The sequence below is a fragment of the Cyprinodon tularosa genome, unplaced genomic scaffold (genome assembly GCF_016077235.1).
Source record: "Cyprinodon tularosa strain WSP-4 unplaced genomic scaffold, ASM1607723v1 ctg30, whole genome shotgun sequence".
Lineage (NCBI taxonomy): Eukaryota > Metazoa > Chordata > Actinopteri > Cyprinodontiformes > Cyprinodontidae > Cyprinodon > Cyprinodon tularosa.
In genome coordinates this window covers 5906975-5934974 of record NW_024039008.1, presented here as the reverse complement: position 1 = coordinate 5934974, position 28000 = coordinate 5906975, and the positions used below count along the sequence as shown (strand labels likewise).

Below are 28000 nucleotides of genomic sequence, written 5' to 3'. Positions count from 1 at the left end.
TGAATTCACAGTGAATGCAGCAACCAGGTCCGAGTCACCACGAATGACTGGTTTTTCCTTTTAAGACTAAAGCAGGAACAAGCCCGACGAGTGGCTGTCCCTCAAAAGCAAACGTCCTTAAAGCACCTCCAATAAGCTGTTGTGGTTTAACTCCGCCTCCGACGGGAGTCGGTAGCATTACAAACGTGACGATCCTAAGCAGAGTCATGCAAACATCAGAAATAAAAGAAAAAAATGTCACATTATTCTGACTTTCCTTCAAATGCAGCCCTCATATGAGATCGATCAGCAGCTCTCCTCTACGGTCCTCCTTGTGATCTTTAAATTAAAATAAAAATACTGAAGAAACACGTTAAACTGACCAGCTCGTCCGGTCTTAGTCTTTAAAAAATTTATCTTGAAAGGATGAAAAATAATTCCAGTGAACAAACAATGTACCTAAAGATATTCAGATCTGTGACAAACGCATGTAAACCTGAACTGAGGCTGTGCACGATACTTCCTTACAACAAAAACATTGTTTTTAAAGATGAGTTTGAAAATGAAAGGATCAAGAAACTTAGTGAGTCAAATCTTGTTTGTTAGATGCCTAATACTTGGATAATACAATTTAGAGTAATATGTTGCCCAAACTATTAATCATAACATGCCGATATTTTGTTACGGAAGCAGTTTCAGCTATTCTTCGAGACATAAACTGACGGTGCAGCAGTGTGATCGGTCACAAAGGAAAACAGGGAAAGGTATCAGAGCGGATGAAACAGCAGCTGCCTTTCCCCAGGCTTCCTCCACAACTAACATGATGTTTCAGCCAGAATAAGCTCCAGCTTATATAAAGTTCATTCTTAGTTTTTAAAAGGCCTTGATCCTCCTTTTAGGGTCTGATTACTTCAGTCCAGCAGAGGTGTGAGGAGAGCATTCTTGGCAACAGGAGATGGAGGGGAGACAAGCAACAGTCTTCACATGTTGAAATTATTCCTGCAGCTGAACCATTTTTCTTATTTAAAAAAAAAGAACTATTGCACAGTTTTTTTGGAATGGTGGAGACGAAGAAGAGACCAGTAATTTTATTGGCTGTTGGGAGATGTTACACAGGCGGTGAAGCGGTGTTTGCTGCATGTCACGACTTTCAGTCCCAGATGCGATCGAATACGTCTCACTGCATCTTGATCTGAAGGTAGGAGGCGTCCTCTATGACTCCAGGGAATCAGCTGGAGGAGAGTCAGACGGGAAGAAACAAAACAACAGATGTTTGATTTAGAAATATCCAAGCATAACCTTACACTAGGGTTCCTAAAGCATAATGCAAGTTAAATTCAAGACTTTTTAAGACCTTGTAATGCCATTTGAAATAAAAATTCACAAGAAACAAGAAAAACCCGCTTGCGACAACTTAACCCAAAGGTTTATTTTAACTTAAGCCACTGCACTAATTTTTATTTTGAAAAGCTTCCCATACAGGAAGAAAGCTAAAAACGCACAAATGACAGATATACACTCACCGGCCACTTTATTAGGTACACCTGTCCAACTGCTCGTTAACACTTAATTTCTAAGCAGCCAATCACATGGCGGCAACTCAGTGCATTTAGGCATGTAGACATGGTCAGGACAATCTCCTGCAGTTCAAGCCGAGCATCAGTATGGGGAAGAAAGGTGATTTGAGTGACTTTGAACGTGGCATGATTGTTGGTGCCAGAAGGGCTGGTCTGAGTATTTCAGAAACTGCTGATCTACTGGGATTTTCACGCACAACCATCTCTAGGGTTTACAGAGAATGGTCCGAAAAAGAAAAAACATCCAGTGAGCGGCAGTTCTGTGGGCGGAAATGCCTTGTTGATGCCAGAGGTCAGAGGAGAATGGCCAGACTGGTTGGAGCTGATAGAAGGGCAACAGTGACTCAAATAACCACCCGTTACAACCAAGGTGGGCAGAAGGGCATCTCTGAACGCACAGTACGTCGAACTTTGAGGCAGATGGGCTACAGCAGCAGAAGACCACACCGGGTGCCACTCCTTTCAGCTAAGAACAGGAAACTGAGGCTACAATTTGCACAAGCTCATCGAAATTGGACAATAGAAGACTGGAAAAACGTTGCCAGGTCTGATGAGTCTCGATTTCTGCTGCGACATTCGGATGGCAGGGTCAGAATTTGGCGTCTACAACATGAAAGCATGGATCCATCCTGCCTTGTATCAACGGTTCAGGCTGGTGGTGGTGGTGTCATGGTGTGGGGAATCTTTTCTTGGCCCTCTTTGGGCCCCTTGGTACCAATTGAGCATCTTGCAACGCCACAGCCTACCTGAGTATTGTTGCTGACCATGTCCATCCCTTTATGACCACAATGTACCCAACTTCTGATGGCTACTTTCAGCAGGATAATGCGCCATGTCATAAAGCTGGAATCATCTCAGACTGGTTTCTTGAACATGACAATGAGTTCACTGTACTCAAATGGCCTCCACAGTCACCAGATCTCAATCCAATAGAGCATCTTTGGGATGTGGTGGAACGGGAGATTCGCATCATGGATGTGCAGCCGACAAATCTGCGGCAACTGTGTGATGCCATCATGTCAATATGGACCAAACTCCCTGAGGAATGCGTCCAGCACCTTGTTGAATCTATGCCATGAAGAATTGAGGCAGTTCTGAAGGCAAAAGGGGGTCCAACCCGTTACTAGCATGGGGTACCTAATAAAGTGGCCGGTGAGTGTATTTTAACAATTATTTAACTGAATTCACAAACTTTGTTTTAGCAGGAAACAAAACAAATCAGTTTTAAAGCCACAACATAACCAAGTCTTTTTTGCATATTTTTTTCTTTGTACCATTTTCTTAGTATGTTTGATTTGGTGATAAGTGGAGGCGTTGCAGAGACAAGGGTGGAACTAAACTGAGAAATACTGAAAAATACCGGCTGTTTAAAAAATTAAGACCTACGAAAGACTGATTTAAGACATTTTAATACCAATTAAGGCCTTTGTTTTATTTTGAAGAATTCAATGCCTTTTAAGACTTTTTAAGGACCCGCAGGAACCCTGTTCAACAGAAGCAACACAGAGGCCGTTTCTCTATATGTGTACTCGGTAGGGCTGGGTAAAAAAAAAAAAAATCGATTTAATCGATTTTGAATCGATTCCTTTACATTTTTGCAAAATCGATGTCTAGGGAATAAGATCGATTAGTACATGACATTCATATTCAAATGAGCAGGAAAGATGCACTAAAGATGACTTCAAGCCAGACAGCCTACAAATATACCTAATAGGTTGAATGAAGACATTCACAAATGGGGGCTGACCAGAAAACACCCTGTAGTTGTTAAAGACAACGCTGCAAATGTGGTTTGTGCAGTGGAGATAATGCAGCTCATGCATGTCTGAGTGAGTGAGGCTTCACTTTTTCACTTTTCACAAACAAGTTTACACTTATGAGACCGTCTGATTTACAAGTTTGCATTTTGTGTTTAATATGACAGGAAAAAATAAAATACATAAGTATTTTGAAACACATGAACCACTTTCATTATGGTAAATACAGATCGAATCGAAATTAATCGATTTAGAACTTTATTAATCAAAATCGAATCGATTCAGGACTTTGGCAAAAGTACGCAGCCCTAGTACTCGGCGTTTTCATGTGCTCATGTATCCGATCCGCCCCGGATGCATGATCCATCCTGCGCTTGCGCCAACAGATATACATCGGGGTGTCCATAAATACTGTAATTATGGTACTAAAACTACTACTACTGCTACTTATTTATATCCTTTACTCACTAAAGAATGCTAATACACATATTTAAAAATGTTTTATGACTTTTGTGAGACAAATTTTATGCTTTTTACATTTTCTTCGTTAAACTGCTTCTCTGACGTCATCACCAGACATGCTCAGAGGAGTCCAGCAGAATATTATTAAACCATGTTTATCTGCATTTTAATAGTTTCTTTCTTTAGATTAAGCACTATATAGCATAGATTAAAGTGAAACGAATACATAAAACTAAAAAAAGACGAAAAAGTTTGCTAGCAGAAGTAGTGTAGGATCCCATTTCCGGTGCAGATCGGGCAGAGATAACTGATAAAACAGAAAGGATTTTAAGGCATTTCTTTTCTCAGGAAATACATTATTAACATTTAACACATTATATTTTTGTACGTTTACATTTTTGAGGAAGGAAAACGTCATTTAGGGCTTTTTGACAAAATAAAATCGAGGATCGCTCAGATGAATATCTGGATGCGCAAATGAGCTGGCGGATCAGGTAGTGAAACCCAGCATGCATCAGAGCAGACAGCTGTCCCAGCATGCACTGCTACAGCAGCAGCTTTCAATGGAGCGCTCCATTGAAAGTTAAAAGTTCTCTTTTCTGTTGCTGTTGTTCAATAAAAGTAGGTTTTAAGATCATTTGAGGCGAGAATATTATACTTTAAAGAGTCACTATATGGTCCATTTACCATTTATTTAATGCGTAATTAAAAAACTATTTCCGAAGTTGAGAGGACCGCTGCAACCGATGCTAACGGCAGCCCGTCTGCAGCAGCCCTCTCTCGCCATAACCGTGTGTGAAGTATTGCTGGCTCTGATGGCGATTTTTTTTGTTTTATTGGGCAAAATGTTCATTTGATTTGTGTTTATCTGACTGTGTTAATTATTATTCCCCCACCAAAATTAAAAAACAAATAATTTATTATTATCTAGAGACAGGAGGTGAAATACAGCTCTAGACGAGCTGAGCGTGTGGTGACGTCACGAGTAAGCTTCTCTGCCAATTGACCCATATTTATGCTGTGTGCTCCTGTCTCACCAAGTCCAGACTTCCCTGTGTTCATCTCAAGAACAGACTTGGCGAGGACACCAGTCCGTACTGACGTTCTAGTGAATTGAAAAATGGCCAGGGATTCAAACATTTCTACATCTTCGCTGATCACGCCTCACTGTAGTCCTGCCGATAATGAGTTACTGCTCTAATGCTCCACTGTGTCACAGTACGATCCATGAGGAGGAATAAACAGACCGTGATGAGATCTACGCTAATGATAATGAGCCAAACCATTAGGTCTGATGATTTGAAACATGGTCCCTTGTGTCCCCCTCTTACCTTTCTGTGGCGGGTCTACGCTGATCTCCTCCGTCTCCTCCCTTAGGTCCTCTGTGTCATCCCTCATCTCTTCATCCTCATCCTCCTCTTCCTCTTCTTCTAACTCATTGGCAATGAGCTGGCGAGCCAGTTTTATGTTCATACCCTCGTTATAATGCATCTTCCTCATCATCTGAAATTGCTTCTTTTTGGCTAAAAAACAAAAAAAAATATTTTCACATTTAATCATCAGGAACTTTAACACATTTAAAAAGCTCACTTCCTAAAGAAGCTGCTTGCATTGGATTCATATTTGAGGTATCAGAGTAAGAATGGGATGGATGTGGAGCTTATTGATGGGAGTTTTGAAAGGATGTCTTGACTTCAGTTTTTATTCCTATATTGCCCCCTTTTTTTATTCTCTACCCTAATATAAAGGGCTTTGTATATTTTTGGAACGAGACAAATGCAGGTTTAAATGGTGAATGCATGAGTTGAATGTAAGTGTGTATAAGTACATGTTGCAATTTAAGTTCGTTGTCTGTAAGTTTTGTTGTATCAAAAAAAGAGAAACTTCAATAAAATATATTGGAGGGAAAAAAAGAAGGGGATGGATAAAATTCCAATACAGACTAAAAAATCTCTACAAAGGCAGCAGCATATGAAGGAACCTCCCAACAGCTCCAAGCCATTACTAATCCATTAATTATGATTGCTTCAAATTCTTTATGGATTGTGAAACCGCCAGGAAACAAAATACAGTGAAAGAACTTGAATAAATAACATTAAAAGCATTTTAGACTGCTAATGAGGATGCGCTAAGCAAACAGTAAAGACAGCTGGGCTGCAGCATCTGTTTCCATGCATTTAAACATTGCATGCATTTATTTAGAGCTGAAAAAATGTATCAGATTAATTGGGATTAATTAATGAAATAATCATCAACTAATTTAGTAATCGATTAATCATTATCTGGAATATAGAGACTGTAGAACATGACTGACAGAGCAACCCAATTAGAGCAGTAATTATATCAAAATTGAAAAAAATATATAAATACAATACTTAATATAAAAAAAAAAACATTTTTGTCTGTCAATATGCTCTATCCAGAACTCCTCAAGTAGAAAAGTTTGAGTTTCACCTGGTTCAATTAATTAATTAATTAATTAATTAATTTTTTCGTTTTTTGGGGCCCTAGTGGCTCGTTTTTTTGACAGTAGGCTGACAGGAAAGGGGGAGAGACATGCAGCAAAGGACCACAGGTTGGATTTGAACCTGGGTCTGCCGCGTCGAGGACTAAGGCCTCCGTACATGGGCCGTGCGCGCTAACCGCTGCGTCATCTGCACGCCCACCTGGTTAAATTTAGTAAATAAATATATTCTTTAAGGATTATTAATTGGTTAATTAACTTGCAAAATAATCGTTAGTTGCAGCCCTAGATTTATTGTTACAACAATTTATACGGTTCCAAGTAATTTTCTTCTTGTTTGAACTCCTCCTTTTCTTCCTGGCGTCTTTATAAGAGACTCAATCAAATCAATACATGTGAAACTATTATCAGATAAAATGACAGGCTCATATAAAAACAACTATTTGTTTCTGTGCTTTGGTTGTTTAAGTACAAACAGAAATAAAAACAGAACCCAGCGGTCCAAAGACGGCAGCATGTTTAATTTCTAATGCTCTTAACTATAGAAAAAAACCTTCCTCCATCAAAGTTAAACCTCTCAGAGATCAAGAAAATCTTCAGCTTAGTTTCAGTCCCAGCCTACTGCCTGTTGGAGGACGGTCACAGGCCCCGCAGCCCCTCTCTGCTGGGTCCAGATTCTGCTGGTTTTATGTGGACTCTAATGAAGGTGAATTACCTGCGCAGCAAGTCTGTTTTGGTAACAAACTAGACGCTGAATAAATTACTGTCTAAACACCAAACAAAACAAGTAGGGGTTCTTTGAGGACTCGACCAAAATAGATATTTATATAGGTCAGACAAATTGAATGCGGAAAATAGAGGAATCCAAAGCTACTGGTGTGAAGAAATCATTAAAAAGTCTGCACTTTTCTACTGCTCCAGCAGGTGGCACTAGCTGCTGCATGGATCAGCTCTGGCAGTCAGTTTGCAGATTCTCCAGTTTTTTTCCCCCAAACCCTCCTGATATTAATCTGAAACCCAGGCAAGCAGACTGAGTGGATTATCTCTATGAAATATGAAAGTGAGCGAGAACAGAGGCATTGTGACCCCCCACCCCACCCCACAGAATCAGGGACAGACGTAGTCCAACAGGCGAGGTGGTAAAATCCTGCTGACAGTCTGGATGTACGATGCCTGAGTCAGAACAAGGTCAGAAGGAGCACAGAGACCAGTGGAGGATTTCTAACAGGAGAGCTTCTTTACTGAACGGATGACCCTCACAGCTGCAGAGGACACTTTATATTAAGACTATCCTATAAATAGAAAGGTGAACTGTGGAGCTACCCTTCAAAAGGTGGAAAATGAAACCAGTACCTACACCTATGGCACCAAAGCCCAGTCTGTCAGATTACAGTCATGAACCCTAAAGTGATTTGTAGAAATATTAACTTTTTGATTGGAATTATGCATTTTATATCACGAGCCTCAAATCTGGTGGTCATGAGTGGATCCAAAGCAACTAGCTACCTGTAGGAGTTACCTTATCAGTAAACACACTACCCATGTGTAGACTTTTTCTTTTTTTAAGTGGAAAAATAGGGAGCAAATGTTTTAGCAATATCCTAAACTTTGAGCCACATAATCTAAGGCAATGTGCAACTTCCCCAGTGCACTGTACCGTCCCAGGTCATAATGGGGAAACGGCCAACACTGACAAGCAAACCCAAACACAGGCTTAAATTGAAAGGCAAGCAGAGTTATCTCAGCTTTTTCAATCCTATCCAGGAGTTTTTGTCAATTCAGTGAGATCGCACCAGAGCTTCCAATTCAACTTTCCTCAGCATAATGATGCTGAGGGGGGCAGCATGATGATGCTGAGGGGGGCAGCATGATGATGATGAGGGGGGCAACATGATGATGATGAGGGGGGCAACATGATGATGATGAGGGGGGCAACATGATGATGATGAGGGGGGCAGCATGATATTTAAAAGTAGTTGATATATAATTGAGGTATTTGAGTATTTTGGATGTGCCAAACACAAAACCACATCACATTAAATTGCCTGTCAGAAATTTTACCCTACTTTTTTTTTTTACCCTCTATATATATATATATATATATATATATATATATATATATATATATATATATATATATATATATATATATATATATATATATATATATATATATATATATATATATATATAAGTGCTGTCAAAATTATCGCGTTATTATCGCGAGGCCATTTTAATGGCGATAATTTTTTTAACGTGAGATTAACGCTATGTGGTTTTATGGTACAATTTTCCAAGTACATCCCGCTGCAGCCTGCGGGAAGGCGGGGCTATTTTCCCCCAGTCTATGCATTTCTCATAGGCTTCGAGAGCGGAGCTCCTCAAGGGAAAAAGACGCTCATACACTGGGTAGCGCGAGTGCCTTTTCTTTAAGCCCCACCACCAACAAACAAGTTGAGTGTCTGGTGACTAGTAGCAACCTGAAATACGCTGAGAAAACAGATTACTGAGGTGAAATGGAATCTGCTACGGCACTCTTGCTGTCTGTGTACGCCACAGGTCAGTATCGTGTGTGTGTGTGTGTGTGTGTGTGTGTGTGTGTGAGTGTGTGTGTTCTCATTTTTGTTAAGAGGCTGAAAAGTAACTTTCTAGAGCATAGACTACCTCCATCTAGTGATGTCGGTCTATTGATTTTGATGTATTGATTGAAAATTGTTCATTATTACCTTGGTTAATTAACATCTAATGTTAACTGTACTACATTTTATAGCAGTAGGGTAAAATGCTTGTCTTTGTTCAAAAGACTGTATTAACTGTAAAGACTGTCTTTTACATCAGCCTGTTTTCAGGGCCTTTTTTTTTGGCTACATATTTGTTATTTTTTGCTACATGCCTCCCCATCTTCTTGCCATATGTTTCTATGGCATAAATCAGTGTCTGTGACCTGTTTTCATTAAAAAAAAAGAACATTGGCACAAACCTAGCCTGTATTTATTTTTTGTATGTCATCGAGAGTATTTAAATGATTTTCAATCAGAAAAAATATGTGTGATTAAAATGCAATTAATCGCGAGTTAACTTAGGCATTGATGCGATTAATCACGATTAAAAAAATTTAATCGATTGACAGCACTAATATATATATATATATATATATATATATATATATATATATATATATATATATATATATATATATATATATATATATATATATATATATATAGTTCTGACAGTATTGATAAAAAACAAACAGGGCGTAACCTTATGGGGAATGTGATCAATTAAAAAAGGAAACAGCACCTTGCTCTTCTGGAGTCAGCTCCTCTTCCTCCTCCTCGCTGCTTTCTTCCTCTTCCTGCATGAAGCGAGGCTCCGCCCCCTCAGCCGCCTCCAGCCTGAAGAACAAATTCACAAAAACAATAAATATCTCCTCAACAATCCCATCAATAATCTCAAGAGATCAAACTACTTCCTTCATCTTACTGTAGAAACACGCTCTAGAGCAGGACATTAGCAGGGGTACCAGTGCATTAGGAGAGAATGAAAGCAGAGTGAAGAACTGTCCGCTTTAATGACTCGAACACGGGATAAAAATAAAACCAGTTACTATTTTCACCTCCCAGCCCCACTAAAAGCATTAGACCAAATGAATAACGGCTTATGGCTGAGATGAATGTGCAGGAGTGCCTCAGGGAAGCTGCCGTCCAACCACCTGCTCAGATTGAAGACAGGACATTTTATTAGAGTTTCAAAGAACACCAATAACTGTCTGATGGGGGAATCTGGATCGAAGAGAAAGGCTAAGAAAGGGAATAAATGATAGAGGAAGCCTGAATGATGGAAGGATGTCTGGAAAAAGGAGGGAGAAGAGCAGCAGTTGGACAGCACTGTGTGACGAGCTTAGTGTGAAACAAAAGAAGACGTTCATTATAAAAGTAAACAAAGGCTGGTAATTGACTTCCAAGCCTGAGGCCGATCACTACACTCTCTGTTAACACAAACTGCCTCTCTGCGCTACAATAAGAATGCTAAAAATGCTCCTCATGCTCCCGTTAGTAAGCCCATGAAAGCTGAGACTGACAGATAAATATATTTCAACACAAATGGACCATTAGGAACTAAACTGTAAGAAATGATGAGACAAAAAGAAATCCATTTAATCTAATTTACTGGAGCGTAAATAGAGCTGTTAAATCTGGGAAACATCTGTTCTTTATTGGGCTCTGAAGGAGAAGCTTTTTGAAGAAAAAAAAGGAAAAGAAAACACTAAAAGAATACATATAAACTGTTGTAATATAGAAATGTCTGACAGAACGTGTTCAGGACCACTTCTGTCCAGCTGCTATGAATCAAAGCCATTTTCTAACGTCTCCTCCCTGGAATGCAGGGATGATGGGAAACACCCTGTTTATGGATCTGAACGTGTTTTTGGTAATGCAGAAACAGAAAAATGTGCAAAAAGAAATAGGGAGCAATCACCAAAAGTATACAAGGCATTTTACATACAATACAAAAAAAAAACATGAACGTATGAAAGCTATGGATGACAGCGGTTCCCCTTAAGGCTGCGCAATAAATCAATATCAATCTATATCACTGAAGGAACCTGATTAATATCAATAGAAATACATCTGATAGAGTTTTCTATTTCTACTGCAGCCAGTGTTCCTGAGGATAGAAGCAGAGTTGAGGATTCAGGACTGACCTATTTTTAAAGGTTAAACAGGGTTAGGGTTACAGGCTATTTCCCCATAGTCCTTGTTGCTAATAGGTAAACATAAAACTAATCAATAATTATTTATATGAACTGATATTTCAAGCTTTTCATCGTGGTAAAATTTTCCATCACAAACAGCCCTGGTGTGTAAGAGTGAAGTTATTTTCAACAAATGTTAACAAAACTACCTAATTTTTTCCTTCTCAGCTCCCTGGTCTCTTCAGTCACCGATTCCTACACTGCAAAAAACATCTAGAAATAAGTAAAAAAAATGTCTTAAATTAAGTGTATTTACCCCTTATTTGAGAGGATCTGCCAATGGAATAGTATTTAGGAGTATTTTTACTCCTAAAACAAGATAATTAGAAAATATACACTTAAAATGAGATAAAGCAATTGTTATTTTCTTATTTTAGATGTAAATTGTCTTGTTCCATTAGCAAAATGTCTCACTTACATCCTCAATGCAAAAAAATATGCACTTAATTTGAGCAAAAATTACTTATTTAGATATCCATTTTTTGCAGTGTATATCTTTTGTTTGAGTTAATTAAAAGGCCTCATTGTCTAAACACTATTAGCTGATAATGTATCCTTTCAGATGGAGCATATCAGATGTATGAATCGAACATATTCAAAAATAGTCGTGTTTTTTTAAAGGCATAAAAAAGCGTACAGTTGGGCAGTCATTAAAAAACAAAAAAATTAACTCATCAGATTACATTACCCTGCAAACCTACTGTTGCCGACTATTATTTAAGTAATATTATTTGATCAAGGCTTTTCTAATATTCCACACTACAAAATAACTAATAAAAGTATGTATGAATTAGGGTAGCGACTAACGATTATCTTGCGAATCAAGCAATCTGGCAATTATTTTTCCGATTAATAATCGGATAGCCGAAGGTTCCTTAAATAAGTCTTTTATGAAATTAAACCAGGTGAAACTAACTTTTACACTTGAGGTGATCTGGATAGAGCATATTGAAAAGTTTTTTAATCGTAAATCCAAAAAGTTTATATATATATTTACAATCTTGGTATAATTACGGCTCTAAGCGGGTCGCACCGTCAACTAAAGGCATGTTTTAGAGCAGAGGTCACGGATTAGCGGACCAGGGTACGAGACCCAACTGGATTTAAAACATTTATAAATTACTGCATGTTGTCCGACGAAAGTGTCTAACTTCACTTTTGCCGCTTCTCTTGTTAATATGGTAAAGCCCTCCAGAGCGTCCAGCACTAGGCTGGACGTGATACAAAATTAGCCAATGAGCTGCTGTCAGTCTGGGTTGCTGCTGCTGCTACTTTTACACTGCAAAAATGATCTAAAAATAAGTAAAACTTTCTTAAATTAAGTGTATTTACCCTTAATCTGAGTAGGTAAATGAGATAATTTGCCAATGGAATGAGTATTTTTACTCTTAAAATAAGATATTTAGATAATATGCACCGGAAATAAGACAATGCAATTGTGTTTCCTTATTTTTAATGTAAATTGTATTGTTCCATTGGCAAGATGTCTTTTTTACCTCCTCAATTCAAGAACAAATGCACTAATTTTAAGAAAAAATGACTCATCTAGATTTTGATTTTTTCCAGTGTAGACACAGCAGGCAAACCTGTGGAAAGCCGAGCGATGGGAGAGAAGGAGAGGACGAAGAGAAAAAGAGAGCAGAGAAAGTGTGGACTGCTGGAAGAACTGCAGTAAACTGGTGAAAGAAAAGTGAAATGGTGCTCAAAGATGACCCTGCACATTTTGACGATGTTTGGCTCAACCTACTGCTGTAAAGCAGTATTTTTCATTATGAACATAATCAAAAATAAATATGGATCCAGGCTCAAAATGAGCACCTTGATATGTGCTTTAGAATGACTTAGTCTGACTTAGTCTCCATTCAAACCCAGGTTTAAAGCCTTGCAGGGCAGCATAAAGCCCACTGAGAACATTAAGCCATGAAAAAAAAAGGAAAACAAAACAAAAGATCAGTTCAGGTGTTTTATAAAATATGTGAATCAGTAAACTGTCTATATACCAAACTGAACGATTCTTGTTCTCTACTTAAAAAAACACTTTGAATTTTAAAATGAAAATATTTGATTTTCATTTTCATTTAAAAATTCAATGTAAAACATGGAAACATAAACACCTTGATTTATTTCAGTGTTAAATTATGTTTAAAGTAACAATAAATAAATAGATTAAACAGATTAAATTAAAAATGTCTCCGGATCTTTAGTGGTTGATGATTTTCTTTATTCGGATCCCGCTGATTTTTAATTGGTTGCCCGTTTTAGAGCCTCTAAACTCCAGTTAACGATTAATCAGTTACTAAATTAGTTGATCATTGTTTCAGCAATCAATTTATCCTGATTAATCTGATTGTTTCAGCCATAATATGAATCTTGCTGACATCATAACAGATCAATACGCAGAGCAGCCGTATCACTATCCCGAATGAAAAAGTTGTTAAAACCTATGCTAATATTTCATCACTTTACACAGGGTGACTAAAACTTTAAATACTCTAAAAAACATTGAAAGGAAGCTCCCTATTGCAATTGTGATATTGCACAAACTGCTATTCCAATAACAATTTGGATTTTAAATGTTGTGCAGCTCTAGTTTTGTTTTCCTTTAGGAAGTTCCTAAAGATTCTGACTTATCTTTAATTTAAGGATTTGTAAAATTGCGTGACTATGTTTTATGCAGTGTAAATGTCCATAAGTTTGATATATCAGTGACAATAATTCTTATTGATTCACAACTTCTTCATAGGCTAAGCCCATTAGTGTGTTATCAGCGTATGTGGGAATATAAACTGTTTTTTTTTTCATACTAGGACACCTTTGCAATAAAAGTCATTGAGCTGTTATACAACCGTAGCTGTTTGCTGTTTGCATCCACTCATCATTTAGGAGTTTGATTGTTTTTTTGTCTCTGTGAATTCAAATTTTAGCTCCTACTTTGAGGCCAGGTCATCAGGCTTGAGCCCACCGGCATGGCCATCTGAGTCACTGAGTGCGCCCTCATCCTCCTCATCACCAACCATCCTGTAAAAAGACAAACAAAAGGGGGACAGGGACAACCAGAGGTCATTAGGACAGATGGACAAAGGAGGACAAGTTACAAATATAAAAGAAGAGTTTCCAACTGCAAAAATCTATTTGACAAGAATTCAACTGAATTTATGAAGATAATCTGATTCGGTTCAATTCAGTTGCTGGATTTTATGGAAGCCGAGTGCAAAATTACACATCCCGAGTTTAATCCAATGCTAATAGCTGAGCGGCTCACTTAGCATGTATTCACACAGCGCTTCACTTTCTGCTTTATGTTTCGTTGCCTAATCCACATTAGATTTTCTCCTTTTTTCAGAAAAATAAAAGGTTTAAAAAAACAACAACCTGTAATTACTTTTATCAAAGCTAGAAAAAAAGGAAAACATCGTGTATGCAAGTATTGACCGCCTTTTTTCAACATTGAGCTGAAGGAGCTTTTGTAGCAGTGCACCTGTTTCTAAGCAGTCTCTACAGATCTGACTGGACCTCCTAATGGAGCCACACATTTATTATCTTGACTGCGTGGTTCGGGTAGTTTTACTTTTTCAAGATGAAGCTGTGCTCCAGATCATATTCATCTAGTTTAGCTTCTCTCCATTGGCTTCCTGTTAAACCCAGAATAGAATTTAAAATCCTCTTTCTCACATATAAAGCCCTAAATAACCAAGCTCCACCTTATGTCAGAGATCCGATTTTGCCTCGTGTTCCTAACAGAGCACTTTACTCTCAATCTGCAGGTTTACTGGTGGTTCCTAGAATTTCTTCAAGCAGAATGATCTTTTAGTTATCAGAGACCCTTGTCTACTTTAGTAAAGCGTATAGAGTGCCTCAGGTTATGCTGCTATAGACTTAGGCTGCTGGAGGACATTGGGACCACTTAACATCATTCTATCTTTATTTTCTCTCCACTGTTGAAGATGTGGTGTGACAGATTACTGCAAATTCAACAACACAATGCAAGCTAAGGTCTACTGTCGCCTCATGCTAATCCAGCACAGTCAATAACAGAGTGCAATCAGCTGGTTGACATGAACAAACGCTATATAAATTAACTAAATTGAATGAAATCCAGTTGAAGGTATCGAGAGCTCTGGAGCTATTTATCCTTATGAGGTTACAGCCTTATTCCTCTCAACTCTGCTCTCAGTTGTTGCAGTAAAAAGCCTGATCAGTAAAGTGCTGATTGTCCCTGTGGAAGTTTTCCTTCACCCCATAAAGCAACAGGGGAGCTCTAGTGGCATTTCCACCACAGAAACAATTGTAGGATCTCCATTTCTGGGTTCTTAAACTTTACATAGACAGGGGTGTGCCTTTATACTGTGAATCAGCAAAAAACATCAAACAAACGTTTTCTTTTAGCCCATTATGAGGTTTCTATGTGTGTAGAATTATTCAAATGTGGAAAATATCCCAGATACGCTGCATTTATACTATCCCCTCCACTTCAATATATTCTTCAAAATCACCAAAAGAGGAGATATAAAACAGTGAAATATGTAATTAATGTTAACACAAAAAAAATGTTTTAAAACTTGTTTAAATCAGGTGAATATTTTCTGTATTTCATCTGAGCCCTTTAACCTGTTATAAGGTGTGCTGGGTTCATCAATCTTCATCAGGCCGTAGTCTTTGTCCGGAGGATGGTATGTCGCCAGGATATTCATCTCATCCCATTTGGCCGATTTCTTCCTGTAAAGAGATTAAAGAAGAGGAAACAGAGGATGACATCGATACACAGAAACCTAAGGGACGAGAAGGTCCTGATGTAATCTAGAGCAGAACGCGGCCCAGTTTTGAATCAAACTGCACACATTTAGGAACACATGGATAAAAGCCCAGATATGTCACTAGCTAAACAATTATTCAACAATCTTTATTTTTCTTCCTTTATCAAATGTGAGACTTTTTTTTATTTACACTGTTGCTATAGTATTTTAAGTTGGACATTTTTCTGTTTTTGTTTTTTTACACAAATATAAATTCAAAAGCAAGTGGCAATGAATTTTTTTATGGGTCAGGAAAACATCTCAGCTAGTACAATTCCCTTCAAATCATTCAAGGAAAAAAACAGGAAAGCGATGGGGGACGGGAGAAGGATGCTAAATCTTCCACCGCCTGCTGCCAGGAAGCCTTGAATAAACCTCCTCTCAGCATCAGAGCTGATCCGTTCAGAGTAAATAGAGTTAACATGCTGCAAACTGCTGCTCAAGAAGGAGCTTCAACAAAGAATGTTTTCCTCCTTACGTTTCACATTTCAGCTTAATGAGCAGCTCAGTTTTGTCACTACATGCTCAACAGCTTAGCGCAAGAGCCACAAAACATCTGGTTAGATATATAAAAAAAAAAAAAAAAAGATGCATCAGCAAATCAACCAGAGGAAAACGCGTTTGTTTCTGAGAACATTGCAAGAAAATGTAGTTGTTTTATTTATTCAAAAATCAAACATGTTAAGCTGGAATTGTTGAGTGTTAACCTGTCAAAATGGAAAAGGTCAATCCTGGTCTCGATTCCATTACTATGAGGAAGCAGGAAAAACATCAGAAACGATGATTTTTCCGTTTTAAAGCGTTTACAAATAATAACTCAGAATGCATCAACATTACACTGGTAAAATATTTACCAATATAAACACGTTAGACATCGTTGGAAAGCTTAGATTCTCCTCAATTCAACCACAAAGTTAATTTTATGGACACATCAAGAACAAAAGCACAATTTACACAGATATAGCAGCATGTCTTCATTACTGCTATTCAAAAAAGAGCTATTATTTTTCGAACATAAAAAAACAAAAGAACTTTAAGTCTTGTTTGAACTGATGCAGGTTGGGTGTTTTACTCACCCAATTTTCATGTATATATTCAGAAACTAGGGGGTGCCAGCTTTCAAATTAGGTATTGCACATGTAATTTGGGCTTACAGTTCCTAAGTTATTTGCTTTTCCATTTGGGTATGCAAAATAGGCGAGAATTTCCCAAAATGAGGTGGATGTTAAGAGGTTAAAGAACTTAAATGACAGTTTGATGCAATCATAAACCAATTAGTCTTTAGATCAATTTGCATATTTCAGTCAAATTTAGATCTCTAAATTAAATGGTGGGGGCGTAAAAAATTTTTTATTGACATATATTCCTCTTCCAATTAGCTTTTAAATGAATAAGAGTTATCCATCAGAACGACTGAAAGATAATGAAGGAGCACCTGCATCTGCCAGATAAAAAAACAATATCCACCAACTCCTTGATGGCACTAAAAATAGACCTCGCTCTCTTACGCAGTGAGGTCTACCTCTCCAGGGCGGTCAACAGCTGGCGACATCACACCGCAGGGAAACTCATTAAACAGAGTGAGTCCGCTCTGAGAGCTGAGCTGCACTATCAGGTAGCTCCGTCAACGTACGGCGAGGAAAGTTCAAGCCCTGAGTCTCCGCACAAAAACACAACACGCGCCTTTTGCTTTGAGAGGCGCAAAAATCCGCTCCTTCCAAATACAGCATGCAGCCAGGAGACAATTGGTGTCAGCATGAGCCGGAGGGAAAAGCTCATCAATTTCACATCGGAGCCTCGGATCTCACAGCGAGGCGCAGATCTCATCAAATATGAACAGTTTCCTGGTGTGCTGTAAATATTTAAAGAAGCCAAATCTTCTGACAGACTGGCAATTAAGTCTAGAAAATAATAAAGTCTAGATTTTAATTATGTTTCACAGTAGACACGTACATATGTTTAAGGTATGTGTGGCTTTTTGAAGGAGTAGGTCTAAGAAATTTTTTTTTTTAAAGTCTATATTAAAGTCTCCTTTTTAGAAACATTCTGCTCCAGTTTCCTTTCTCAGCCAAAAAAAAAAAAAAAACTAGGTTCCCAATGTTGGATAACTTTTTCAAAGTAAGCTGTAACCTTAAACTTTTCTCAGATTATGAAAATCAGAATCACTGTCAGTGCAAAAGCTCACCACAGAGAAAGGAGAGATTCAGGTTTCATGGAGCCAACCATTAAATATGCATTACTACGTGTGAGGCCTACAGTTCACCATTAACTACCTGAATAAGAGCAGATACCAGGAGAGCTGACATGTTTAATCCACAGAACACAGATAAAGCCCGACTTTGGCCTGACCGGCTAAAGCAAGAACATTGCATCGATAGAATGTCTTTGGCTACGTTTACACTGTGATTTTCTAGCGTTGCTGTTCACATTTTCAACATCTCCTGTGTCAACTGCATTCATACAACCCAAGTGTCCCGCATGCGCAGTAGAGGATGCAATGACGTCACAAGCAAGCGTGCTCTGTGTTTACGGAAGTAAACATGGATGGTAGCGCTGGAGAACATCTAGCGATCTTTCCCAACCTTAACAACTCAATCTTTCCAAGATGGTTAAATATAAATACTGCTCTCCGCATTATCATCCACCATTGTTGTTTTTCTTGCCACTTCTGTGTGGCAAGAAGCAGAAGAGTGACCACTGTAGGGTATTAATGGCGTTCAGGTCGGATGGACACAGGTCACATTTGAAAAGATCTTTTATATCGGATTCAGGGCCACATAGCCAAGTGGCCTGGGTCTCACTGGAAAAAAATCTGATCAGACTGTCATGAAATATGGGCAAAAAAATCGGATTTAGATCACTTCAGGCTGTGGTGTGAATGTAGCCTTAGAGTAGTTCATATCTGCAGAAATACCAAATGGCTACTCATCATTTCCTCAGTGATGAATATCAGGACACCCTAGTGCACAGCTAGGAGGTCTACAGTTGGCATGAAGACCATAATGGCCCGTCCATCCAGAGATCGTTTAACCCCCCCTGTGGATGTTGCTATTGTAGCCCAGCTTCCTACCTCCCGCTGCCTTTGCATTGGTCTCTTGTTGGACATGGACTCTGTCCAGGGTTTCAGGTTTACAGCTGGGATAGTGTCCAACTACCACCCCAAAGAGGCTGACTTAGATAAAGACGTCTGGATAGTAAGTTCACCTCCAAGACCTGTTTACTTTTTTGTCAGTTTCACTGCAGCAAAATATATTAGAAGTTATTAAAAACTATGACAGTTTGGCATTTTGGATTATTGGGTTTTGTTGCCAAAAAAAAAAAAAAACCTCTGCAGTTTACTGTAATGGAAACAATCCAGATAATTAATAATTTAGGGCTTTCCCTTAAACTGATTTTATTTTAAACCTGTCCCGTAATGCAGCCAATAGTAATGATCCAAGATCAAACCAAAAAACAAGAACTGTAATTTTTAAGCAGCATCATAGCGTTGGGTTTTAGGCCACCGGGCTCCAAAAAGGAAATCTGTGGAATAAAGGAGGAGAGTGTAAACAGACAGGTGGTGAAATAAATCCCCCCTGAGTGGTGAATATCTGAAGAGGCGGTTCAGGATAAAGTCCAGGAACACAGCAGAAGGATTAATGAGAGCATTGTAAATGTTCTAAACAATTAAGAAACCAAAAGGAGAAACGGTGTCAGACTCTCAGGCAAAGCTGCACAATAAAGCATCCGCATGCAAAGCATGGAGATTTTTGGAATTAATCCTTAACTATAGAATTTAGATTGAAGACCAATGGAAGCTGGACCATAGGGAGAAAACTCATAGATAATGTATAGAGATTTTAAAGTATTATCAATCAATGTCAGGTTTACTTAATAGTATATGGCTACATGTAATATTAATTATTAAAACAACACTTCTACCAATTGATTCTCATTTAACAGAGCATTTCCACCATCAGAATGTATCATTTCTCTTCTTGGGCGCTTATTCAAATCACCCCTGAAGTGTAGCAAAATAACCAATTGTATAATAGGGGTTTAGACAGGAATGAGTAACTCTAATTTAATGGTTTTTAATGCTCTTTTAATTCTCTTAGAAATAATTTTAATGACATCAACAAGAACCCATGACTCTCAATCATATATATATATATATATATATATATATATATATATATATATATATATATATATCAATGCAGCCGTATACGCTGCATTGATTTTCTTTAGAAAATTAGAGCGTGCGGCTTGTAATCAGGTGCGCTCTATAGTCCGGAATTTAAGGTATACAATTTTAGTTCACTGTTGTTGCCCAAAACCCATTCTTTATGGCCTCAGAGGTCAGTCAGGTATTCTTTAGTTCTTGATCAGGCTGCCATAGCAGATGCATCAGGTCTCAGATAGAATTCCTGGGTTTTTTAAACCTTCTTCATCCAAACATAAAGGGTTTTAAGCCTAAAAGCTCTATCTGGTCTCTTCTGACCCTATAACCTTCTAGCAGGCCTCCTCTGGACCTTCCAGATGCTCATTAGTAAACCTCAGAGGAGCCTAGAGATGTGCTGGGTAACCTTGCACACGCTGCATGATTTTAATCCATGACGACGCACTGTGTTACCAACAGTAACCTTGGAAACCGAGGCTCTCTTCAGGTCATTGACCAGGTCCTCCAGTCTGGACGGACCCCTTCCCGTTCTAGATGCTGCATAAGAGTGGAGTCACTGACAGTCCTCCATGTGTTCCTTCATTATCCAATAACTACAGCAACAGTTGTGGCTTTCTTACCGAGCTGCTTGCCTCTTTGTAATGCAAATGTATCATTCAATAATACTAATATCTCTGTTACATCTCTTTTATCTCTGTTAATCTATCTCTGTTACAGGGATATGTACCTAAAGCTTTTAAGGTTGCTGTAATTAAACCTCTGCTTAAGAAACCGTCTCTTGACCCAGATGACTTGGTCAATTATAGACCTATATCCAATCTTCCTTTCTTATCCAAAATTCTTGAGAAAGTAGTTGCCAAACAAGTTTGCGATCACTTCCACCATAATGAACTTTTTGAAGAGTTTCAGTCTGGCTTTAGAGCTCATCATAGCACTGAAACAGCTCTGGTGAAAGTCACTAATGATATTCTCATGGCCTCAGATAATGGACTTGTATCTGTGCTCGTCCTGTTGGATCTTAGTGCTGCATTTGATACAGTTGACCATAATATTCTTTTAGAAAGACTTGAATATTTTGTTGGAATTAAAGGAACAGCACTAGACTGGTTTAAATCTTATCTATCTGATCGAATTCAGTTTGTTCATGTTAATGATAGATCTTCAACACGCTCAAAGGTTACCTGTGGAGTACCACAGGGATCAGTGCTAGGACCAATTCTCTTTACTTTATACATGCTCCCAATTGGTAGAATTATTAGACAGCATGGGATTAATTTCCACTGTTATGCTGATGATACCCAGCTATATCTGTCTATAAATCCAGATGAAGCTAACCCATTACATAGATTACAGGCATGTCTTGAAGACATAAAAACCTGGATGACTCTTAACTTTCTGCTCCTGAATGCAGACAAAACAGAAGTTATAGTCTTTGGACCAGAGTCTCTGAAAAAGAAACTGATTAGCCAGTCACTTCATTTGGATGGGATTAAACTGATTTCAGATAATAAAGTAAAAAATCTTGGTGTTATTTTTGATCAGGACCTGTCATTTAAATCCCACATCAAAGAGGTTTCTAGAATTTCCTTCTTTCATCTGAGGAACATTACAAAAATTAGAAATCTCCTGTCCAGGGGTGATGCTGAGAAACTAGTCCATGCATTTGTTACTTCAAGGCTGGACTATTGTAATTCTTTACTATCAGGAAGTCCACAAACTGTAGTTAAAAGCCTTCAGCTGATCCAAAATGCTGCAGCCAGAGTTCTAATGAAAATTAAAAAGAGAGATCATATCTCGCCTATCCTGGCTTCTCTTCATTGGCTTCCTGTTAAATCAAGAATAGAATTTAAAATCCTCCTTCTCACATATAAAGCCTTAAATGGCCAAGCTCCATCTTATATCAGAGATCTGATTGTTCCTTATGTTCCTAACAGAGCACTTCGCTCTCAATCTGCAGGTTTACTAATCGTTCCTAGAATTTCTAAAAGTAGAATGGGAGGCAGATCTTTTAGTTATCAGGCTCCTCTCCTGTGGAACCAACTACCAGTTTTAGTCCGTGAGGCAGACACCCTGTCTACTTTTAAGGCTAGGCTTAAAACTTTCCTTTTTGATAAAGCTTATAGTTAGGGTGGCTCAGGTTATCCTGAGCTATCTCTATAGTTATGCTGCTATAGGCTTAGACTGCTGGAGGACATAGGGACCCCCATTTCATCATTCTGCTTCATTCTCTCTCTGTTCTCCTATTCTGCAGAATCTGTTAGTTCAATCTCTAACCTTCTGCTCTCTCTGCTTTTCCTCAGAGTAGCTTTGCCTCGTCTGTTCCTGTTTGGCTGTGACGTCATCCTGGAAAGAAACATCAGCTGTGCTGCTTCTATCAACACCCTTGTTTATAGATGTTGGAGATCGGCCGGTTTTCCAGTGTGGTCCTGTTTCTCTGACCGTGACTGAGTGGATGTGCTCTCTTCGTCCTCTGGCATGGGAGCTGCCTTGGAGCTCGTCTGCCTGGCTGTGTGTTTCCTGGACGGGGCCGCCTTTTACAGCTGCTTTTTGTATCTCTGCTTCTGTCTCCTTGAACCCCAGTCGGCCTCGGCAGATGGCCGCTCACACTGAGCCTGGTTCTGCTGGAGGTTTCTTCCTGTTAAAAGGGAGTTTTTCCTCTCCACTGTCGCTACAAGCATGCTTAGTGTGGGGGATTGTATTTGAGTCAATGAGTCAATGCAATCAACTGGTTTTCCTTAGATAGAAAACTTTGTATCAATTTGACTGTATGATCTGGTTGAACTGTAAAGTGCCTTGAGATGACATGTGTTGTGAATTTGGCGCTATATAAATAAACTGAATTGAAATTGAATTGAATTAATATGATGAGGATTTCTTTAAGATTATGCCTCACAGTTTACTAAAAAACAACAATGAAAACTAGACTCCGTTAAATTTAAGCAGGAAAATTTATAAAATTTGTCAGAGTATCAAATACGTATCTCCCCCTCTGTAGGTATATTAGAAATTACGGAAGAGGATTAGGGCCACTGGAAAAAAAAAAAAAAAAAGTTACCTGATTTTTAAATTTTATTTCAGTTTAGTATGTGGAAAAAGTCAGAATTCTGAGAAAAAAAAGTGAGAATTTTGAGATTAAAGTCAGAATTCTGAGATTAAAGACAGAATTCTGAGATTAAAATCAGAGATCTGAGAGAAAAAGTCAGAATTCTGAGAGAAAAAGTCAGAATTCTGAGAAAAAAAGTGAGAATTTTGAGATTAAAGTCAGAATTCTGAGATTAAAGTCAGAATTCTGAGATTAAAGACAGAATTCTCAGAAAAAAAGTCAGAATTCTCAGAAAAAGTCAGAATTCTGAGAAACAAAAGTCAGAATTCTGACTTTTTTTCCCATAATAAACTGAAATAAAATGTAAAAATCTGTTAATTTTTTTTTTCTCCAGTGGCCCTAATCCTCTTTTGTAAGAAATGATACTCTCTTCAGACATTAAATTAATAGGAGAGCTTTACTGAACTCTTATACATAATAGTAATAAAAAAATAGCATAAATAATGTCACATAAACACAACAGAGAAAGTTATTTGCTACAGAAATTAGACAAAATACTTAAAATGAGGTGCTGGAGCTAAAGAATGCAAACAGCCCCCTGCATATGGTTTTTTTGCAGGGTTTGTTTGTGTAAACTTAAAGCCCACAGCAGCAGCAGAGTACATGGGTCAGCGCTGATTCCTTTTTCTGGATTTGGCACTTGGCTGCGCACAGAATTCCTCCAAAATCCTCGGTTCCTTCACTTCTTTGCCGCTCAAACACAGACTATTTTTGTAGCAACACTGAAATGGCCTGACTTACTGCTGGGAAAATAAAGCTCTGGCCTAATTTCTGCTGCAGAAACTCAGATGACTTTTACTGGCAACCGGATGGACTGTAAGAATAACTTATCTATCCTGGAAGATGACTGGACAATATATAGCGGAAACAATTTTTAAAGGGATTAAAATGAACACATAAACTGAATCTCCAACTAGCATTAAACATTTAGCAGCATTTGCCATGTGGGTGGTGTTAATTCATCTGCTCTGCTGTAACGTTGGGCTTAAACAGCTTGGATAAAGGCCTTAAAAGCTTTCATACGAGTTAAATTATTTTTAGAAACTCTCTCCAGCATATTGTAAGTCCATTGGTTAAAACATAATGATTGCAACAATTTTTATTTCATAACATGTTGCTGCAGATCCTCTCCTAAAAGCAACTCGGAGGATGGGCTTTGCTTTGTTTCAAACTTGCTGGAAGGCACAGTTTTAAAAGTGTAAACTGCAGAGTGACTACAAACAAACTAGAAAATGGCCAATAACTAATGTTTGTTAGTTTTTTTTTTTTTTAGGATAGATCGTCCCAGATACACAGATACATTAGAGGTGGCAGCAGGGAGAGCTAAGAACATCCTCCTAATCCTTTTATATAAATATTGATGTAAAAAATGCACATAGAAATTGTTTCTCCTACTTATTACATTATAATTATCCTATATTCTGCCACTTTTTTTTTTCTTTTTTTTACACTTGATCATTTTGGTAACTAAATATTACAATCAGTTAATTCCAATTTCAACCAAATATGCTTTTCATAGAGAATGCTCTACATTTCCTGAATGCAGAGAGAGAGAGATGGTTTCCATGGACAAGATAAGCAAAGAAATAAATTTACAAGTTCTGTGATTTAAGACGTTACACCTCCTGGCTGCAGTAAAAGTGTCTTGCAGATACCAACGGCATAAGAGATGGCAGGCAGCTACAACACTTATCAGCTGAACCCCCGAGGCAAAGAGCCCATCGGGCAGCAGAACAGCTGACTCTGCAAAACCAGACCTGCTTGTCATGATTTGCATGGCAGTATAGAGGAGAATGATACCCCATACCTTGATTCTTGTCTTTGAAATATTCCTGTGACATTTACCAAGCAACTCCCTCTACTGCACCAGTTGAACATTCAAACCATTAACGTGGAGCGAAGGCATAGAGCTGCAGAATAGACTTAAAGGTACAGTGAATGCAGATTTCTTCCAAGATCTTTTCATACGAAAGCTGCTATTTTACTACATAATTGCATTAAAATGCAAACAGATACTGAAACGAATGTAAAGCATACTCACATTTTTCATACAATTGTGCATCTTAGACAGGAGCCTAAAATGCAAAGTTAAAGGAAATGTTGAAGACCCTGATGTGCCTTATCAAACTGTTTTCCTTTGTGTGTGTATATATATATATATATATACACACACACATAGTAATGGACATTAAAGCAATTTTATAACAAGTCAAATTCCCATTTACCTTTATTTTAGATTTTAACTCTAAACTATTACCTAAACCTTACAGGGTCCATGTTAATTTGTATAATAAAGCCTAATTATTTGAAATACATAATCATCAGATTTATGCATGTAGAATCATTAAACTTAAATTATTCTGAATTAATACTAATAGGTGTATTCCTTTCAAATACTTAACCCTTTCTAGGGCATTTGGTGAAATACTTTGAAAATCAAGATTTCAAGCCAATAGTGTTATTGGAATCTAGGACTTAATCTAATTACCTTCGGAAACATTTAAAAAATATGGATATTTTGATGGGGAAAAAAAAATCTCAATGTAATGAAATGAAACGTCAACTTCTGTGAATATATATATATATTTAAAAGAGGGCTTCTATAAGAAATTCATGAAAAAAAAAACACTGAGAGTGAAAGAAAGACATTTTTTGGTCCAAAATAACCTTAGAGGCATTAATGCTGATACTGGCACTTACATTTTTTACTTTATAAACTTAAATATAATTGTTAACTAGGATTATTAACTTTTTTACTTTACCTTTTTTCCCCTTGTTAACTTTTTTTTTCCATCTTAATTTACAGTAGTTAATATATCATTCAAGGGCTCATCTAATTGGTCAAATTCCAAAATAAGATATACAGCCATGTAGCAGTATCTCTGCTGAATGGCTGGTAACTTGCCCTATAAAGGATTAAGGTTACTCGCTTGAGTTGCATAATAATCCAGTTACCTTTATGCAATTCAAACAATCAACTTTATGTATTTCAAACAAATATGGTTATTTGAATTCATTTTGACTAAGTATGCTTTATTGATACTTTATGTGACTGCATAAGCAGATAAATTGTACTTTTATGCTTATGTCATCATATTAAAGAGCAGATTTATCTTTTATCAGGTGTTGTAATTTTTTTTTACTAAATTCCTTACAAAAACAGACAAATCTAGTTCCTTTCAAGTGTCACCTGCTAATTTTGGCTCTGACAAAATATTATTTGTGCTACAAAAGTGAATAAAAAAAAGGGTTTAGGTTAATTAATTGTGATAATATAAAAAAAAAATAAGATATTACAATATCCCCAACATTTATCAAACAATACATATCTGCTCATCTATATCAGGGGTTTCTATAAAGGTGAAAATTTGGATCATCAATTGTAAGTTTACAAAATAAAAATAGTGGGACTAATTTAGTTCTTATTCATCTAGCTTACTGACATTAAAATGTTTTTCTGAATTTGTCCTGCTGAGCAGTAAATAAAGTTGTTCAAAATCTAATAAGATAGTGATCTGATGGATATTTTCCAATTTTAGTACTTCTTAAATGTTTTCTTTGGGGCCTGCAGGTTTAGTCAGGTAACCTCTGACCTCCCAGGAGTGTCCCTTTGTCTTCATGAGGCTATTTTTTCACTGCTGTAGTTTAATAAACCTTTACAGATCTAACCTCTAGGTTATGTATGCGGATTTCATTCAGTGCCATTAGTTTTAAAAATGCATTATTTCCCATCCTCTTTGCATATATGTTGTCTTTTTACAAAGATAAGTTTGCTGAACATCTTCGGCTGTAATATAACCAGATGAAAAAATGTGCTAGAAGCATATAAATACATTCGCAAGGTGATATAGTTCACTATATTTCACTTCTTGAACTCACTATGCCCTACATGTTTTGCTAATCATTAATTAATGATAATAATCATTTTACTCACTTCCTGTCAGCTAACGACTTAGCTAACCAGAGAACCGCTTTTCTGGGGAAAGTTTAAACGCAAAAATACACAAATATTATATCTGTGGGGGAGGTGAGGTTCGAGACACTAAAGAAAGACTCATAAAAACTTAGAGAGCGCAGGTTAACCGCCAAACAAGTCAGAGGCTAACAGGAGTTTAGCTAGCAGGGCGCCACCCTCTGACTGGGAAACTTACTGGTGCTCATCCTCCGAGAGTCCCGGGCCATGTTCGGTGTTCTCCCCCGGCGCTTCCTCGGGCAGGGATCTAAAATTCCTGCCGCTGTTTTTGTTTTTCAGGATGCCTTTAATCGGTCGGGGAGCTGCCATTCCCACGCGCACTGACACAGAGAGCCAGACCCACCGGGGTTGCTTTCTGCTAAATCCTTCTCTTTCAATCCCTGGATTCCCTGATGTTTGCCAGTAACTTCCGTCTTCCGGGTTATAATTTGAAAAGGCAGACTTTCATAACTCAACGTTGATTAAAAACTGTAGAATAAGTGAGTGGGTCCAGCATGAACAGACAGCTTGAGCATGTCTGACAACCCTTCTCTGTCTACTGGACCAGAGTCCTGCTATCAGCGCTGCTTTGCTTCAAAACATCGCGAGGTTTCCAAAGAGCGGTTTAACTGCGTCCCCTGCTGTCTCATTGTCTAAGTGCATGTTTTTTTTTTTTTTTTTCAGAGGACCAACTCTAACCTGACAACAGCCAGATGCATGTCTCGCTCCGTGGAGCTAGGCGGAGCGAGACATGCATCTGGCTGTTGTCAGGTTAGGCCAACTCTGCATTATTTAATAAATAAAAATAAATAATAAAATAAATAATTAATAAAAAATAAATAAAGAAATAAATAAATGTTCAATAAATAAACAAACATACAATTAATTGCCCACAAAAATACAATAAACTATTAAATGTAGGAAGACAGTGAGACATAAATGTATGAATCTCTTTTAATTTGCTTCTTTATTTATTCACCTTTGTAATAATG

The 28000-nt window shown here is 37.8% G+C and overlaps 1 protein-coding gene across 1 annotated transcript; it reads right to left on the bottom strand.

Annotated features, from left to right (window-relative positions):
* Window positions 1–66: 66 nt before the first annotated feature.
* On the bottom strand, window positions 67–27597 carry ppp1r2 (protein phosphatase 1, regulatory (inhibitor) subunit 2). The gene is made up of 6 exons (XM_038291718.1): window positions 27208–27597; window positions 15607–15714; window positions 13930–14016; window positions 9543–9637; window positions 5107–5298; window positions 67–1211 (listed from the first exon to the last, which is right to left on the bottom strand). The coding sequence occupies exons 1-6, from the start codon at window positions 27336–27338 to the stop codon at window positions 1192–1194; spliced, it is 633 nt and encodes a 210-aa protein (XP_038147646.1). The 5' UTR covers window positions 27339–27597; the 3' UTR covers window positions 67–1191.
* Window positions 27598–28000: the final 403 nt, after the last annotated feature.